Source organism: Pleurodeles waltl, chromosome 7 (genome assembly GCF_031143425.1).
Source record: "Pleurodeles waltl isolate 20211129_DDA chromosome 7, aPleWal1.hap1.20221129, whole genome shotgun sequence".
NCBI classification, from domain to species: Eukaryota; Metazoa; Chordata; class Amphibia; order Caudata; family Salamandridae; genus Pleurodeles; species Pleurodeles waltl.
Window position 1 is genome coordinate 441,666,474 of NC_090446.1, and position 18,438 is coordinate 441,684,911.

The 18,438-nt window shown below is 43.7% G+C and overlaps 1 protein-coding gene across 1 annotated transcript in view; it reads left to right on the forward strand.

Annotated features, from left to right (window-relative positions):
* TCTN3 (tectonic family member 3) overlaps positions 1-18,438 on the forward strand; it is a 594,612-nt gene that overhangs the window by 80,648 nt on the left and 495,526 nt on the right. The window contains exons 2-6 of the mRNA XM_069243971.1: positions 1,728-1,857; positions 7,544-7,659; positions 9,043-9,173; positions 13,292-13,397; positions 13,877-13,995. Of these exons, the coding sequence (XP_069100072.1) occupies positions 1,728-1,857; positions 7,544-7,659; positions 9,043-9,173; positions 13,292-13,397; positions 13,877-13,995 (602 nt within the window). The remainder of the gene's footprint in view (positions 1-1,727; positions 1,858-7,543; positions 7,660-9,042; positions 9,174-13,291; positions 13,398-13,876; positions 13,996-18,438) is intronic.

Genomic DNA, 18,438 nt, shown 5'->3' on the forward strand with positions numbered 1-18,438 from the left:
GGAGTTACTAAGAGTGTTTTACCAGTTAATAGGTTGGCTGTCATGAATGAAACATTTTTAATTTAACCCTTCTACATAATGTCAGGCTATGAAAATGTGTGTCATCTGCCACAAAAACATTATAATAAACATGTTATTTTGGAGGTGAGGCAGCAATTTTTGGGGCTTTCTTGGGATATGAACTGTCAGTATATTTTGCAGCTTTATTTAGATATGTATAAGTATTTATAATTATGCTAATTCTTTTGATGTAATAATTATTCTTTTACTTATTTGACTAAACCCATGAGGTTAATAACTTTAGAATCTTGTCGTGCAGGTTTAATTAATAGTTTTGGATTAAGTCTGTTAGAAACTCCGTCCCATTTCTGCCCAATGACTGTTTAATTTCTCAATTAAAGTGTCAACGATGTGACAGTCCCAGACCATATGAAATAAATTGCCCTCATCTTGGTGACATCTGTTATGTTTAGGCAAGGGTTTCTTACTCATTGCCCAAAGTTAGAAGCAGTATAATAAACAACATGGAGTTGGGGGTCTCACACCCTGGTGGAAATTGGGTTTAAATATTAAGTGTGAGTGTTTGGAAGTGAAAAATAACAAATTTACCCTTTCTAGCTTTCATTCTGTGAATTTCCAAAAGATTTGTAACTGGGTAGGAGCTAGTGATTCTTTGGGAGGTTTGTTTGGCGGTATGTTGAAGCAGATATCATTTAGTGGTTCAATTATGTAATTCAGAACCGGGCTCTATAGATTACAATCTCCGAGTCCCCAGTTTATTAAGTTGTGTGCTTTTCAATAACACTTTGTCCCTGTGGCTTTGTTCCATTGTCTGTCAGCATTTTGAGAGTGCCTAGAGGTTTGTTTTCAGTGTTCACTGCTTAAAGAAATTGATTCATTTATATTGGTGCAGTACAAACCTCCTGCCTATCTGTGATATGAAGGAACCCCTTGTTGCCTTATTTACCATAAAACCACTTGCACAGCAATGTATTTTGGGAATGGTCATTAGTTTTGATTGCTAGATGTATTTGCTCATTCCTCTACTCTGATGCAGTTCATAGGAAAATCTGTTTGTGGCCACCATGATTGATATGTGTTGGTATTTCTAGGGCGGAAACATATTTTGAGAGCAACAGAGCACTAAACAGGAGTCATATTCCCCTGGAAGAAACAATTTATTGTGGGAAGGTCAAGGTACATTATTAGATCAGGGGTAGGCCTCCATGAACATATCTCATTGGGGTAGTGAAGACACTGGACTTGCAACAATACAAACTGTGCACCATTTCACTGTGTTACTGTTACCACGTCAAGTGTGCCCTGCCCTTTTTGCTCCCGCCCTTCATCCCAGCCTCGCCATTTGTCCTTGGCAGTGGGCAGAAGCTTGGCCAAAGCCCAAGCCTCCAGTCCATCACACGATTTTTATTGAGAATAATGTTCTTTCTGCTGCTGCCTGAAGCCCTGCAGTGTAGAATCTGATGAGTAAACAAAAGAGCCCATCAACTGTCACATTCTTAAGTCATTGTGTGCATCAGTGTCAACCCCATTTCCTTACAATCCTTAAGACCGATAAATAGATTAAAAATGCCAAAGAGCTCAGTGCAGTCCCCTCAAAACCCCTGTGATACCCCCACCACCACAGTACCTAGTTACATGCACATATCTATCTGTTTTGTAGGGACTGCGTACATGTTGTCTAACAGTGCTTTGTGTTTTTCTCTTAGTGACAATTCTGCTGCATTGTACCTGTGATCTCTCACCTGGCACCTGTGACATCAACTGCTGCTGTGATCCTGACTGCAATTTGTCTGACCCTCTAGTGGTCTTTACTTACTGCCTCCTGGGCAGCACGGAGTGAGTGTTTTGTGCCCACAATCACCATTTTGCTTTCTCCATGCCCTTATTAAAGGCATTATTTGGTAATCTATCATTCTTCAGTAGGTTCTGAGGGTGGTGTGACACGTCTTGAAGACATATAAACAATCTTGACTGCTCCATACGCCTTCTGATGTAACCCCCACAATGTATAACCCAGTCTATGGAGAATTCACTTTTTGAGAACCAAGCATCGGAAAAGCATATACGAGAATCAGTGTATTTGACAGAGACTTCTAGCCACAGAATCCTTACCTTAGTATTATTCCAAGCATCAGATTGGATCCGAATTTCTTTTTGGGGAGTAGTACCCAATGTGCTCCAAGCGGTGTTGTTTTTTGGCTCCACGTGCATCATTTTGTCGTCCACTCCGGAAGTGCCATTTGCAGTGCCTATGTAGGCACCTCCTAGGCATGCTGACGTCTGTTCTTTTCTTTCTGTGCCAGTCAGCCAAGATCTGGAGAAGCGCTACCCGTTAGTCATTTTTTGACTAACTTATTTTGACATTTTGTTGATGATTTTTTGAGTTTCTTTCCTCCTTGTGTGGCAGAGATGTCGACTGCAAGCCCCGTGGCGCCCGTCATTGATCGCTGCGCCTGGAGCCTCGAGCGCGACCACAACCCGAAGGCCTGTGCCGATTGCTGCGCCATGAACCCAAAGGCCTTAAGGAAGCGATCCTTCAAGTTCTTGGCGGCTTGACGTGTAGCGCTGCAACGATGCAGATTCTGGTCGAGAGGAAGGTACAGGGAGCAGTCGTGGAGCCCAACATCTTGGTTGCACCCGAAGGCCTCATGCTATTCGGGTAAGCCCCACCACAAAAAGAAGTCATTGAAGAGGGCTTCTACTTCACCTTGTCCATCAGCCGACGAAAGGGTGTTGTGCATCGGGGCCCGGCTCCACAGTAGAGCCAGCTTCTGGGCCGTCTCCGCCCCTTCATTGAGTTTCCAGGAGTGACCCTCACCCAAGTACAGGGAGTGCAGAATTATTAGGCAAGTTGTATTTTTGAGGATTAATTTTATTATTGAACAACAACCATGTTCTCAATGAACCCAAAAAACTCACCAATATCAAAGCTGAATATTTTTGGAAGTAGTTTTCAGTTTGTTTTTAGTTTTAGCTATGTTAGGGGGATATCTGTGTGTGCAGGTGACTATTACTGTGCATAATTATTAGGCAACTTAACAAAAAAATATATATACCCATTTCAATTATTTATTATTACCAGTGAAACCAATATAACATCTCAACATTCACAAATATACATTTCTGACATTCAAAAACAAAACAAAAACAAATCAGTGACCAATATAGCCACCTTTCTTTGCAAGGACACTCAAAAGCCTGCCATCCATGGATTCTGTCAGTGTTTTGATCTGTTCACCATCAACATTGCGTGCAGCAGCAACCACAGCCTCCCAGACACTGTTCAGAGAGGTGTACTGTTTTCCCTCCTTGTAAATCTCACATTTGATGATGGACCACAGGTTCTCAATGGGGTTCAGATCAGGTGAACAAGGAGGCCATGTCATTAGATTTCCTTCTTTTATACCCTTTCTTGCCAGCCACGCTGTGGAGTACTTGGACGCGTGTGATGGAGCATTGTCCTGCATGAAAATCATGTTTTTCTTGAAGGATGCAGACTTCTTCCTGTACCACTGCTTGAAGAAGGTGGCTTCCAGGAACTGGCAGTAGGACTGGGAGTTGAGCTTGACTCCATCCTCAACCCGAAAAGGCCCCACAAGCTCATCTTTGATGATACCAGCCCAAACCAGTACTCCACCTCCACCTTGCTGGCGTCTGAGTCGGACTGGAGCTCTCTGCCCTTTACCAATCCAGCCACGGGCCCATCCATCTGGCCCATCAAGACTCACTCTCATTTCATCAGTCCATAAAACCTTAGAAAAATCAGTCTTGAGATATTTCTTGGCCCAGTCTTGACGTTTCAGCTTGTGTGTCTTGTTCAGTGGTGGTCGTCTTTCAGCCTTTCTTACCTTGGCCATGTCTCTGAGTATTGCACACCTTGTGCTTTTGGGCACTCCAGTGATGTTGCAGCTCTGACATATGGCCAAACTGGTGGCAAGTGGCATCGTGGCAGCTGCACGCTTGACTTTTCTCAGTTCATGGGCAGTTATTTTGCGCCTTGGTTTTTCCACACGCTTCTTGCGACCCTGTTGACTATTTTGAATGAAACGCTTGATTGTTCGATGATCACGCTTCAGAAGCTTTGCAATTTTAAGAGTGCTGCATCCCTCTGCAAGATATCTCACTATTTTTTACTTTTCTGAGCCTGTCAAGTCCTTCTTTTGACCCATTTTGCCAAAGGAAAGGAAGTTGCCTAATAATTATGCACACCTGATATGGGGTGTTGATGTCATTAGACCACACCCCTTCTCATTACAGAGATGCACATCACCTAATATGCTTAATTGGTAGTAGGCTTTCGAGCCTATACAGCTTGGAGTAAGACAACATGCATAAAGAGGATGATGTGGTCAAAATACTCATTTGCCTAATAATTCTGCACTCCCTGTAAGAGCTCTATGAGGCCATGTGCCTCGTATTTGGGCGGCCTATATCCTCTGGTGCACTTTTGGCTCCAAGGTTTCAGAAGGGGCCTCTTCTGGTTTCCGTACCCACGGATCTGGCCTCAATGCCATTTAGGCCCCTAGGATCCACTCTCTGGAACAGACCAGTGCCAGTCGTGCCATGTCAGCCTCCCCCAGCACCAATGTTGACGCTTCGGGTGGCGCCACCCCAATCCACATCCCCGACTCAGATACAGAGCCCCCAAAGCTGTCGACCAACTCAGCCTAGTTAGACTAGATACTTTTCCAGATACTGGTATGCTTTCTTCCCCTGCCTTTGCTACAGAAGAGTGAGCGTCTTTCGCCATGGTGGTGCCGAAGGCTGCAGAGGTCTTGGAACTCAGTTTGCCCTCAGTGGCAGTCAAGAATAACATCCTGACTGAGGTGTTGTAACTGAAAGTCTCACCCCCAGAACTACTACTCTTTCAGCGAGGCCCTCACAGACAACCTTAACGGGACATGGTCCAAACCCAGCACAGGAGCTTCTGTGAATAAGACGATTGCCCACCCCACCAAGGGACACAAAATCCCCAACACAATACCCTACTCCAGAGAGCTTGGTGGTCCAAGCCCCAATGTCCCATGTAAATTCAGGTGCATTCCCTACCGCACCCCCGGATAGGCATTGTGATCCCTGACCACTGCATGCCTTTTGGGCCTTTACTGCTAGGCTCTGTGGAACTCGGTTGTGCAGGTGCTTGCAACGGTTCCAGAGGAGGCCCGGTCCATGCTCTCCCAGGCTGTTGCTAACGCGAGAGATACAGTGAAGTTAACTATCCGTTGTGGGCTGACTCATGGGACAGAGTGGTTTTGTCAATGGTGGCCTTAAGGCTCTACTCCTGGTTGAGGACGACTGGCTTTTCTGGGGATGTTCAATCATCATTTATGAACTTGCCCTTTGATGGCTCCTGCCTCTACAGAGACCAGGCAGATTCGTCTCTTTAAGGACAGTAGGGCTTTGACCAAGACCTTTCCATTGCCCCTCATCACCTACAATCCGCCTTTCGCTCCTTTTCTGGCCACGGAGGGGGCTTCCAGCTGCAACTTTACCCTGCCAGCCACTGTACAACGCATTCTTCCCAGCCTCTGCATGACCACGGGCGCAGTACCTCCAGACCCCGTAGGTCGGATAGCCAGCAGTCGGGTCAGTCCATCACCCACCCCAGCAACTGCACCCAACAAAACATCCTAATCTGCCCTCATATCATCATGGGCACCCAGTTGGTGGCAGGTTTCGCCATCACCTGCCCCACTGGCAACTCTAACATCAGACAGGTGGGTTTTGCAAATCGTGCAAAGGGGCTACTCCCTCCCCTTCATGACTTTCCCTCCCTCCATATCACCAACTTACGACAGGCTGATGGAGGATCATCTATCCATTCTCTGCCAGGAAGTGATGGCTCTCTTGGCCAAGGGAGCAATAGAAAGAGTGCTGATGCCAGAAGTAGGTTGTGGTTGCTATTCCTGCTACTTTCTGGTGCCCAAAAAGGATGGAGGCCTCCATCCCATCATAGACCTGCCATAGCTCCGGGTGGACAACCAGCTCTTTGTGTGGTATGTTGGAGCGAAGAAAGAATGGGCTGTTCAGAAGCGGACCATCTCCAAATAGATCCTCTTCTACATGAAGATCTGCTACGCATTGGCCAAGGAGCAACCCTTTGAGGGTTTGCAAGCTCATTCCACCAGAGCTAAAGCTGTGACTGCTTCGTTAGTACATGGTGTTATAGTCATAGACATATGTCAGGCAGCAAAGTGGACCTCTTTGTGCAGGCAATAATGTTTCATTCATGTGTGCAGTCAGGTCGTCCGTAATAGAAATTTTGCCCTTTCGATCATGCAGGACTTCCTTGTCTGAAATTGGTCTGTAGACCCACCTCCGCGAATGGTGTTGCTTGCGTATCTAGTCTAAGGTAACGAATCTGCGGCTAGAAGTCACTATCAGATGAACAAGTCACTTACCATCGGTAACACCTTATCTGCTAGAGACCGTAGTCGCAGATTCCTTGCTGACTCAGCCCTCCTCCCTGCTGTGCCAACTAATTTCTAGGGACAGCGCTTACTCCCTGTCAGGGCCCTGGTTTTCCACACCAGTGGTCAGTGTTCTTTGTGCCTCCACGCTCATGGTGTGCAAAGTCGTGAAAAGAAACCGACATCATGGTTCTTGGGTGTTGCCTATGTAGGCACTGCGACTGTCACTTCCAACGCAGACGATGCCACGTGGATCCGAATGAAGCCACCTGCTGGCGCGCAGGAGTACTGCTCACGAAAACAAACTCTGGATCCAATCTGATACCTGGGAATTATTCTAAGGTAAGGAATCTGTGGCTAGATATAGTCTGTACCATATAAAACTTTACTGAAGGTAAGTGACTTGTTCAGCGTGTAGTCTTAATGTTCGGACCAAGACTGTTTAAACATTGCACAGTACCAAGACTAGCTTCCATGAATGAAACTGATTAAAGTAAGGCAGCTTAGGTTTGAGGACTGGTTTTCTGGGACACAATTAGTTTTCAGGAGTAAGGTTGGTTTTCCGGGAGTTGAGGCTGGTTCATTCTGGCAGAGTGGGACTGGTTTCTAGGTGTGTGAAATTCCCATCCTGGAAGGGCACATTATTTTTCTTGATGTAGAGAATGGTTTTGGGGCAGAGGGACTGATTTGCAGGGGGAGATCAGTTTCTTATGGTAGGTGTAAAATAGCTCCTGCAGTTTTCTCTGTGGATGAGCGATTCTAAATTCCCAGGTTTCTGGGTGTAAACATAGGTTCTGGACAATATGTTTACCTTTCATTTTAGAGACTTGTTTCCAGAAGCAAAATAGGTTCCATGGTAGGTGAAACTGGTTTTCTGTGTTAGTGAGGATTTATTGTACAGGGGGTGAAATTGTTTTCCAGAGACTTTCAGATAAATGTATCTGGTTTTCTTGAGGTGTGACTGATTTCCCAGGTGGCCTGGAGGTTGGTGGGTTTCCTGAGGGGTGCGACTGATTATTTTGGATTCCTTTTTTTAAATTAGTAGTTGCTCTGGATGAAGTTGTCATTAGCCATTCATTGCAGTGCGTATTTGTGTCTACATTTTTTTCTAGGTCAGTTAGCCAGAGGTGTGTGGACAGCACGCTGATCTTCAGACACAACACCCCCTTAACAAACACCAACAATGACACTGCGACACCCAACCAGTTCTGCATCCAGGTCAATGACTGTAAGTGTCTTTAATTATAACAATGTAAAGGGGAGGGAAAGAGACAGAAACCAGGATTCTCTCTTACTCTCTTTTGTATTAGCTATAACAGGGTTGGTGAGTATACTCATACCCCAGGGGTCCTTTTAGCTAGAAGTGCCAGAAAAACTGACTAAAGCAGCCCCTTTACAATAGACGGACTAACCTCAAACCATCCAGTAAAACTGGTACTTTCCCGTGTATCCAGCCTTCTGTCATGAACTCGGAGTTGCCATTCAGGATAACCATGACCCCCCTACTATTTTAACACAGTTTAATCCTTTTTATATGCAGTCCTGTTTCTCGGTACTGAAAGTATCTTTTAGTTTGATTTGTTTAATAAAAGATTTTTTTTACTAAATTACTAGAGCACGTGGTCTTTTAGCATGCTACTCGGTACAGTAATCCACCCATGGTTTTGGGAGTGTGTCAGCAGACCTACTTGTCTCAGATAAATGGACTGTGTTCCAGGCAGTCCCTGAGATACATTATCACAGGCCATACTCTTTCCCCTGATGCATGCCAAAGAGTTTTGGTCACACTCCGTAGTCATCCCCTGGGCCCAAAGTAGTTAAGGTATACTTGCCTACCATGTGGAGCAGAGAAAACAGACCGATGTCACATAAATCCTCCACCATAGTTAGCCTGAAGAATGAGCCATACTTGGGATAGCAATCAGTTCTGCTACAAACTGACAGATGAGTTCCTCTCGCCCAAGGAAGCATACACAGAAGAAATTTAGAAGCTCTTATTAGAAGCCAACCTAGTATAGAATACGGGTAACATAACAATTTCAAATATCACAAGTTCGGTAACTGTAGGAAAAAATAAAGTGTACAAAATGAAGAAAGCTAACAATTCTTCCTACAAAAACCCTTAGCGTTACTAACTAGAAAGTCTGTCATTGCCAGAGACTGAAAAAGAAGAAGCATACCATATGCCAAGGGTGAGGCGCCCCAAGGTGACACTATCCATGATGTGTTGTAAACTACGCATGTATATGTCCTTGGAGAGGTTCTTCTCCCTGAAGCAAATTGATCCTCTCAATCTAAGAAACAGCACTGTGTCCTATATGCTGAGTATTTTGCAGGAGGAGCTGGAGAAGATGTCCTTGTGATACTGAGGTGTTGCGAACAATTGCATGAGAATCTGTGCTAGAATACAAGAAGCTTGTATATGGCTCATTGGTCTAACTGATCTTGTATCTGAAAACAACACTGCATTAGTAACAACGTCGTGTGTACATTTAGAGAAAGGCACGTTGCCATAAAACGTGCTAATACTAACTATACAAAAAATAGGATGAAAAAGCAACAGATACACTTTTTTAAATGTAAATATATTTATTCTTGTATTTTCTTTCAGCAAGTTTAAACTTCTTCTCAAATCAGCAGAACGTTACCGAATCTGACTTTCCAGGGATCGTAGCACAGTACGGGGGCCCATCGTTTATCCAGTCTAATGAGCCTGATCCCTCAAACCCTTCTTTCTACAAGGCAAGTTACTTAGAAATATTGTGTCTTTTTTTATCACAACCATAGTAATCTATCTCGCTGGTTGACTCGCAGATTGTTAGATTGTATTACTTTGAACTGAATGATAAGGGGAGGTGGTTATGGCACTTTGAAACTGGTGGTAATTGCTACAAAAGCACAGTTAACATATTGGTTTCATAAACTGCACTTTTGGGAGAAGTGCAGAGTATCGCACTTGTGATTTGTACCCATAGTTGAGTCACCTATGTGTGGTTCCCTCTCGGAAAACAGGTGTTCAGGTTCTTCTCCCACACCCCCATCCTCCATCTCACAACACTGTTGATTCCAAAAGCTTACACAGTGTTGGAGGTTATCATGCAGTGTAAATCATGGACATCTCTGAACTACGTTTGTAGAATTGGGGTGAGTAGGAGACTCGCTAGTGAATTTACTTTCACAGAGACCGCCTTGCAAAGGAAAGTTACTTACCTGTAAATATAGTTCTCCAGCATGGTTATCTTACTAACAATAAAACTCGTATTGTCACCAGTTGGTGAAATCCCCAATAAACAGTCCGGTTTTAAAAAATAAAACCGATTGAATTTGAATAAAATATTTTGGGGGCAAAGTTTTTTAATTAAAATTACAGTTAAATACTTTTAATCGAGTAATAATATAAAATACTAATGAAATAAAGGTTCTTTGGGATTAGATGCCTCTTCTTCCGATAAAGATTAATTACAGATAAATAGTTTAAATGAAATAGAAATACAAAAACATGAAACACATGTAAGTAAAGAGGTAAAGATTAGATGATTAATGCAAATTAATAAACAATTTTCATAAATTGATTAACAATGAACAAAATGGATTATGAATACATTAATACACATATTTAAATTAATTGCATCATTTTTTATTTATGAGAAAATACATGTTAATTAAATATACTTGTGCCTTATAGTTAGGTTAAAAAATAAAATGCACATTAGAAAAAAGGGTACAAATAAGAAAAAAAAGTATCTCAAATAAGCAATGTAAAAATATTTCAGAGTATCGTTAATGTTGTGGTGGTTGATGTAATGACAAAATGCATATAAAAAGTATGTGAATTGTGTAGTGGTAGGTGTTGTAGTGATAGAGTAGGGAAATGAGAGTAATATTGTTACATAAAAAGTGTAATTTACTTCCTCTAAAGCCTCTGGGGGCCCTGCTCATGTTGGTGCCTCAGCCAACTCAACACTTGTCCATAGCTGCCCATGATACAGTCCAAAGAACTTTGCTCCCCCTGCGAGACCTTACTGAAGTCGGGAGTTCCTTACAAAATACAGTCTCCCAGCATTGATAGAATGTAAACCCTTCACTTGTCTATACTTTTCTAAGTAATCGAGCTGAAGCACTTTGTTATGTAGGGTGTAGTGCTGTATTTGAGTATTTATTCTATTGCCTCTTTGTAGGGGGAACTTTGACTACTGGCCTCTGAAAAGTCCGTGCCTAAAAGGCAGTAGCATGGCCATACATTTGGAAAGTAGTAGTACTGCATGAACCTAGAAGTAATAAACATTTACCATAATGAATACTGCACATGTTGGAAAAAGGCTTTGTACCTCATAAAGAAAGCAAAACCTGTGCTTGGAAACATAAAAAAATGTACGCCTGAATTAAAAACTTTTTTTTTTCATTTTCTTATCTGTAAAATGATAAAATACGAGAAATCAGGGCCTGCATCATTAAAAGAAATTTGATATGTTAACCTTAAGGCAATAAGGTTTTGCATTATCCCATAATGTAGTGCAATGAAAAAGTTAGTTCATTTTGAAGGATATACAAGAAAGAGATAATAACCTGATCAATAGTTCAAAATACTTCATACCTTGTGTTGCTGCCCCAGTTCTCCCAAGGCATCATAGACGCAGTTCAATTAGTTAATTTTATTCACATTTTAATAATTCTAGGAGTCAAGTACTTGCTCAGTCAGTGCTGGAAATCTCCTTGTACAATTAATGGTTCTTGCAATTCATAGACAAGAGCATTTTGTAAATTTGGGGCTGCATACAAGCTACTTTAAGGAGCACCGATGAATGCAAAAGAAAGTGTTGGCGTGTACCACTGATTCGGATAGCCAATTTAACTTACTTTTGCAAACCGACTAAACTGTAAATAGTCCGAAGTTCATCTACCATAATGCATTATGAGAAGGTTGGTGCAACATGTATGAGTGCAGACCACACCTTAGAAGTGTTAAAAATAGCTCCATCTGAGGAACAGGAGGGCCATTTGGCTCTTTAAAACCGTGGCAAGCTCTGTGCTTCTTTTGGTAATTCACTGTAGTAATCAATAAGTAGCATGTAAGCATCCCCAAATGGAAGGAATACTCTTCTCAGATGAATAGCAAAAACAATGAAACACGTGCCGGGATATTTTCTCTGGGGACTTACCAAGTACCTGACTGCTGAAATAGTTGAGATTTGAGTTGACTGAATTGTAAAATTGAGAATAAATTAAGCATAACAGAATTCCGAGAGAACTGGTGCAACGTGACAGTGTTAACCAAAATATGAATTGTTTCCAAACACCATCTGCTCAGTGTATCCGGAAGAAAGGTGGGTTGTTTAAGACTTTAAAGATGGCCCAAAAGGGAAGACTGGAAATACGGTTAAGTAATCTTTCTTTTCTATCAAGGGGTGTTGATATTCACAAACTTCGAACAGATTAAAAAGTTCGGTCCATTTACTGTGCTGGGGGGATGGTAAGGAATGATCCCAAATCAAGATAAAAAGGTGAAATTTGTTAGATGAGCAAGTTCCAAAGAAATACCGAGTCCATTTGTGTATTTGAACTTGAGTAGGTTTCGGCTCTTAGTGCCTGATATAGATCAGGCAGGTCAATTTGTAGCTGCTGTGCAACATACATTACTAAAACGTTTCTAATGAGCACTTTTTCAGTTTATTTTAGGCAGATATTCTTTAACTTTAACGAATCTTTCTCCTGGGAACCTTTGTTGGAATCCCTTCATTTCAAGCTATCTTAACATTGTCTCCTCTACCACTAGAATCATCTTTGGTGCTGCATCTTCCAAGGCTAAATCTGTTCTGCCCTTGGGTCCTCCGATATCGGCCCCTCTTGCATTTAATAATTACTTTCAAATGGAATCTGATACTCGCTGTGTCCTTGATGAAATGTGCTCCTTTGGAGACTGAATAATTGGTTTGAGCTGGGGGACCACTTGCCATTTCGATTCCCATGCCAGTGCCCTGATGCAGAGTTATTCCTAATGTGGTTGGCATTTACACCATGATTGTCTCGTCTTTGCTCCAATTACCTCACCAGCCACAAAACAAAAATATTTTAAACCAAAAGCCTGCACAGACTACAAAAGACTAGTGGAAAAGATACTTGGCACCTACCTCTCACACCTCCACACAGTCCCCATGAAACAGATTAGAGGAAAACAGGCCACCATGTACATGCCATATTGACAGAAAAGATCTAACATCTAGTAAATTAAAACATGTACTGAAAACTTTTTTGAAGGAAAACTAGCTGAGACCAGAACCTTTGTTTATGGGATCTTTGTGTCACAGGTTGCAAAGAATAACTGCCTCTAAGTCTCACCGTAATACAATGTATAATGCTGCAGGAGTCTGCTGCCTCATCACAATAAGTAATTGCTCTAGTATGAGGCTTCAACCCATTTGTCCACAGTTACTGCATTTTCTATTACTTATAGAAGTTCAAAAGGATGATTTTTCATCTGTTAATAATAGTTTCAATCGATGGAAACATTGCCTTTAAAGAGACATCGTGAAATTATTTGTTTTTGAAACACATGGTTTCTCTTTGAAATAAGGTTTTCTGGGATGTCGCACATGACCTTGGATATTCAATGTTCATGAGCATTAATCAGGATCTCGTGATGGACAATGTATTTTACTAACATGGAAATGGTGGACGGAGCACTAGTTCAGATCTTCGTTCTGGAAATTGCAAGATCACCTTGTGGACATGTTTTCTAATAATGAGCAGAAAGTAGAATATCTTGTGCCTGGGATTGTTTGGGTACCAAAGGGACAGATTAGAGAATGTCCCTGTGTATTGTTTTCCACCTGCTGTGATATGCTTTCCACTTCTCTGTGTAGGTTGGAGACCCGATCCTTACTCTCAGTAACTCATCAACTCTGGGCGTGCTTCGCCAGCTGGTAGCACAGGGACCAGGAGGACGTTGCGCAGATACAAACCCTGCAGGTAACCTCACCCGTCTCAAATCAAATAATGTATTACTTTTATGGCACCATAGGCAGTGCTTGATGAAACGGCGGTGGAAGGATCTGGTACAGCTGGAGTGGGAATGAATGAGTATTTCAAAATAGTAGACACAACACAATGACTTTGAGACTTCCGTTTTGTCATTCGAAAATGATCCAGCTCTGAATCCTAGAAAACAGAACTAGACTTGCTGATCCGAGTCGTAGGTCAGAATACGAAGATTCAGTTCCTAGGTCAGAATTCGAATACCTCTCCTTATATGACTAAGTGTATTTGCTCTGGGGTTTTTAATTGCTTTATACCCAGCAGTTCTCAAGAGCATTTTTACACGCATAGCTACCAAGATAGTTTTTACACACCCTTAGCCAGTCCAGGTACTCAGCTGACCTAGAGACTCTTACCCTGCACTCGTCATGTTTGGACTTTCATGCTTAAACTTTTTGCTTTTTGTATTCTAGGATTCCTGGAGGCTCATAATAGCAGTTGTGTCCGGACCTTCACCAATCTGAATCACAGCTGCACACGTGATCCACTACTAGGCGCAGACTGGTATTATAGATTTTTCAGTGTGCTAAAGGTGTGTAATTATACTTCATGAGTACTGTTTTATACTGTTTTATACTGTTTGATTCTAAACATGAATGGCCAAATCTAGCCGGTGCCCTCTGCTGTGATTCATCAGGTTGAAAGTTCCATTGCATCCTAGCGGCGCTTCCTATGCAGCTAGCTATGCTAGACAAATATGAATATATCTAGCAGCAGCACGTGTATCTCAGAAGACTATTTGATTATATCCAAGGCCCTCGGTTTCATGGGACAATTGAAGATCAAATTATATGATATGGTTTACTTAATTATGTGGCAAAAGCAAATTATATAGATCGTTATCTTTAAAAAAAAACAAAAAAAAAAACACAGCAATCGGCAATGATTGAAAGGTGACCAGATAAACTTTGCAGAGGGACTGCCACTGTGTATCACTATCTGTGGTGCTTTATTTATAAGTCTTTAATCAGTTGGAAGAAGACACAACTTTCTTTTTTCACTTCTGCAAAGTATGCAGCAGTTGGTCTATTATGTGGCAAGTGTGATAAATCCAGAACTATTTGGAAAATGCTTCAACCGGAGAATCACATAATTTCAGTTGCCCTAATTTTATCCGGTACTAACCCTTCCGTAAATCCGACCGTGCTAAGCAAGCCTGATTTATGTTATGTTCTGTCGGAGATATAACACTTCCACATCTCACCTTGGTAAGCACGTGTAACATTTTCCAGTGGCAGATTGTAGTAACTATTTCAGTGCTGATTATTTATTATTACATTTCAGCAATGCTACCCGAAAACCTCACCATAGTTAACATGAATGACTATATCAGAACATTGCTAGATGTACACGTCCTTAATCTAAACAGGGTTTTCTGTCCTAGCCTTGCCACACGTTACTTGCTTCCACAAGAAACACATTATGAGATCCCAACATTGCCTCCTTTAACATTCACCGAACGAAACTGCCTGGTTGTGTACACAAGGAGCTGCCTTACGTCTCCACATAGAAACCACGCATAGTTCTATCACAGCAGTTCATGCTGTAATCTCCCCATACTAAACCTGTTTGATAGTAAAGTATTTCCCCCTTTGCCTCTTGTGACTTGGGCAATGCGATTATATTCTAAAGTGCTTTACACTTTGTCATGATAAGCAAGTGTGATTCCTTGCCAGCAGTGTCACCTTTTTTACGTTTCACTAAAAGTGGCATCATATCCCAATTGTACCTCCCATATCCTTGCCATGCTAAACGAGAGTGATTACATCCAAATCCAAACAGTACTACACCATTCATGCCATCAGGTGAATAATGCGTTGTTAGATGCTAGCAGTGCCTCCTACACATTTCTCTATGGAGGGGGGAGAGAACGCTGGAGCGGAGAACGGGCCGACTGTGAGGAGCGGAGGCGACAGGGGACAGCGAGGCCTCCGCCAGAGAGGAAGGAAGGCGAGGCTTCTGGAGCGAGGGCAAAGGAGATAGATCCCGCGCTGTGAGCGGGAGCTGGGCGGGCAGCGCCGCACAATCAGCACTGTGGGCTTGGATAGCCTAGGTCGGAGAGACCTCTAGGACTCACCCGCAAGAGAGGTGACGTCCGTAGCGGGCCCGGACAGCATGTGGCAGGTGAGGACGTGCTGTGTCGTGCCCTGTAGCAGCAGGGCAGTGCGAAGGGGGGTGCAGAGAGCCTGGGACCAAGTGGAGACTGAGACGGAGGCTGCGGAGGGCACCAGGCCTCCTGAAGATTCTAACGCAAGGGGCCCGAAACTCACGGGTAAGTAAGGTTGTAGTGCCCTCAAAAATTTGGATATGAAAAATCGCAGGACTTGGCATGGTGCACTCGAGCTGTGTACCTTGAAAGCAGGCCCTGAAGGGATAAAATAATAAGGCGGTGGGGGGCGTTGGTTCGTTCCCCGTCCCTCTGCAGATTCGTAATGAAGACTGAGGCGGGGGACCCGGTTCCCCCAGTGGCAGGAGTGGGGAAATCTAATGGCAAGCTATTAAAAATTTAAATTCGCAACCAAGAAAGCGCCCAGACTACAACCTGAAGCCATGGACAATGACACACCTACTCAGCCAACACTGGGGGAGACCTCCGAAAAGGGAGAAATTAAAGCCCTCCTGCTCACAATGCAATCTAGCCTCTCTTCTATAGACACCAAGATGGATAACATGAATGCCAGACTAGACTTGTTCTCTAACCGGCTGGAGAGACAAGCTGGTCGCCTATCGGAAGCCGAGCAGCGCATTTCAAATGTGGAAGACACGATGCACGAAAAAAGTGAGCAATTTCTGAAAATAGGCAAAATCTAACAGCTCATTGCAAAAAAAACAAGCATTTACAATGCAACGGGTCTTGCGTTTGCTCATGTTAGAGCTGATCTCGTTGTAAACTCCTAACCCGACTTTTCACCTATCGGGCAAAAGTGCGTTTATGTACACAACCCGAAAAAGTGAAATTAACTATGTAAAGTGCTCGACTTCTGCCAAGCGAGAACGCTTGTAAATTAGAGAAAAAGAAGTCCACGAGCCCGATGGAAAACAGCGAGCCTCGCATGTTTTCTGTACTTGGTCGCTGCGCTCGAGGAGGGGTAGCCACCGGAAAAGGCATGACGTATGCTTGCCTTCGACTAATGAAAGCAAGCAGATTTTATTAGGCAAGCCCACGAACCAATAAAAAACACTGACGTGAAGTTGACAGGGCTCCGAGCCCTTTTCTAAATACAAAAGCGTCTCGCCGCGATACGCATGCGCGACCCTAAAAACGAAGACTTGCAAGCAGAGTCAAGAAAGAATAACTTACACATAGTGGGCGTACCAGAATCCAAGAACACTGGATGCATAGAGTAGTACGTGGAACGCCTGCTCACCACCGTATTTGGCATAGAGGCATTTTCTAAAATACTAATGGTGGAGAGAGCTCACAGGACCCTGATGAGAAGACTGCCACTGGGGGCTCAGCCCCGGCTGATCATAGCACGTCTGCTAAACTATAGACAGAGGCACAATGCTACGAGTGGGTCGGGAATTGCACCCCTTGCGATTTGAAGGCAATGAGATATCGATTTACCCAGATTTCACGATGGCAGTGCAGGACGCTAGGAAAAAATATGCCGCCGTCAAGCAGAAACAAAAGCAGGCCAAGGTCCCATATGCGGTGCTCTATCCAGCCCACCTCAAAATTACCCACAAGGGAAAGGACATAATTTTTAATACACCACAAAAGGTCAATGAATACACAAGCATGATCGTGAGAGAGTCGCCGCAGCGAACCAGGGCCGGCCCAGCCTCGTCCCTGTCAGATCAGGACTAAACATGAGGAGCATCGAAGTCACGTACTGCATCAACGACATGGGGAGATTCGAGGAGTGCAGGGAGAAAATCTGCACCTACGGATCTCCCATCAGCCAATGACTGTCGCCTGTGGAGGAAATGGACGTATCGCAACAAACTGGAGATCATAGTTAGCTAGCCTGAGGTAGCTTCCAGTGGGCTACACACAAGCTGATCGGGCACCCTCTCATACTAGAGAGGTTCACATGCAGCCCTCTGATACCCCTAGTATCCATGGTTAAAGGTAATTGTTCTGTATTGGGATTTTAAGGGAAGGGCCATACCTGCCGGAACTGGGCCGTCGATGTGGGAGGAGGGAGGGAAGGATAGATTTATTGTTACCCACTACTACACATCACGTAACCCAAGCAGCCACGTCAGGTATATGGAGCACCCTATCTGCAGGCACCTCACCAGAAGCTCCCCGCTCCAGTTAACGCTTACAGTTGACAGAGGGTAGAACGGAAACCCGGCCTCAGGGGTCGGCACGCAAGCTAAACTGCCTTACTTGGAATGTGCGGGGACTGGGAGACCCACGTAAGAAAAGACACATAGTAGCATATTTAAAGAGGCATAATACACATCTCACTGCTGCAGAAGACTCACTTTGCGCCTGGAGCACAGGTCACATTTGCAACACAATGGGCCTCATGTAGACAATTTGCTACTTACTCCTCTTATTCCCAGGGCACAGCAATCCTAATACGCAAGGGCACCCCACCCCCCCTGCAGGGGGCTAGAAATGACCAGCAGAAGAGATACTCTATTGTCTGGGGCAGGCTAGTGCAGCTACCTATCACAATAGTAAACTGCTACGCGCCGAACATTGACGACCCCCTCATTCTACAACAATATCTGGCGCCAAGTGTTAGATATGGGATCGCTATATATATTGTGGGGAGGGGACTTCAATCTAGATATGGACCCCCACATGGATAGATGGCCAGGGGAAGTGCTAAACCCGCAGCAGAGCAGCGGATCACTTGCACTGACATAGATGCTTACGACGTGGCGGATTACTGGCGCTGGCTGCACCCGCATGTCAAGGTGGGCACATTTTACTCCACTGTATACTGTAGATGGTCTCGGCTGGATTACTGGTTTCTGTCCTAATCTATAGTGGCTTGGATACAAGAGACCGCAC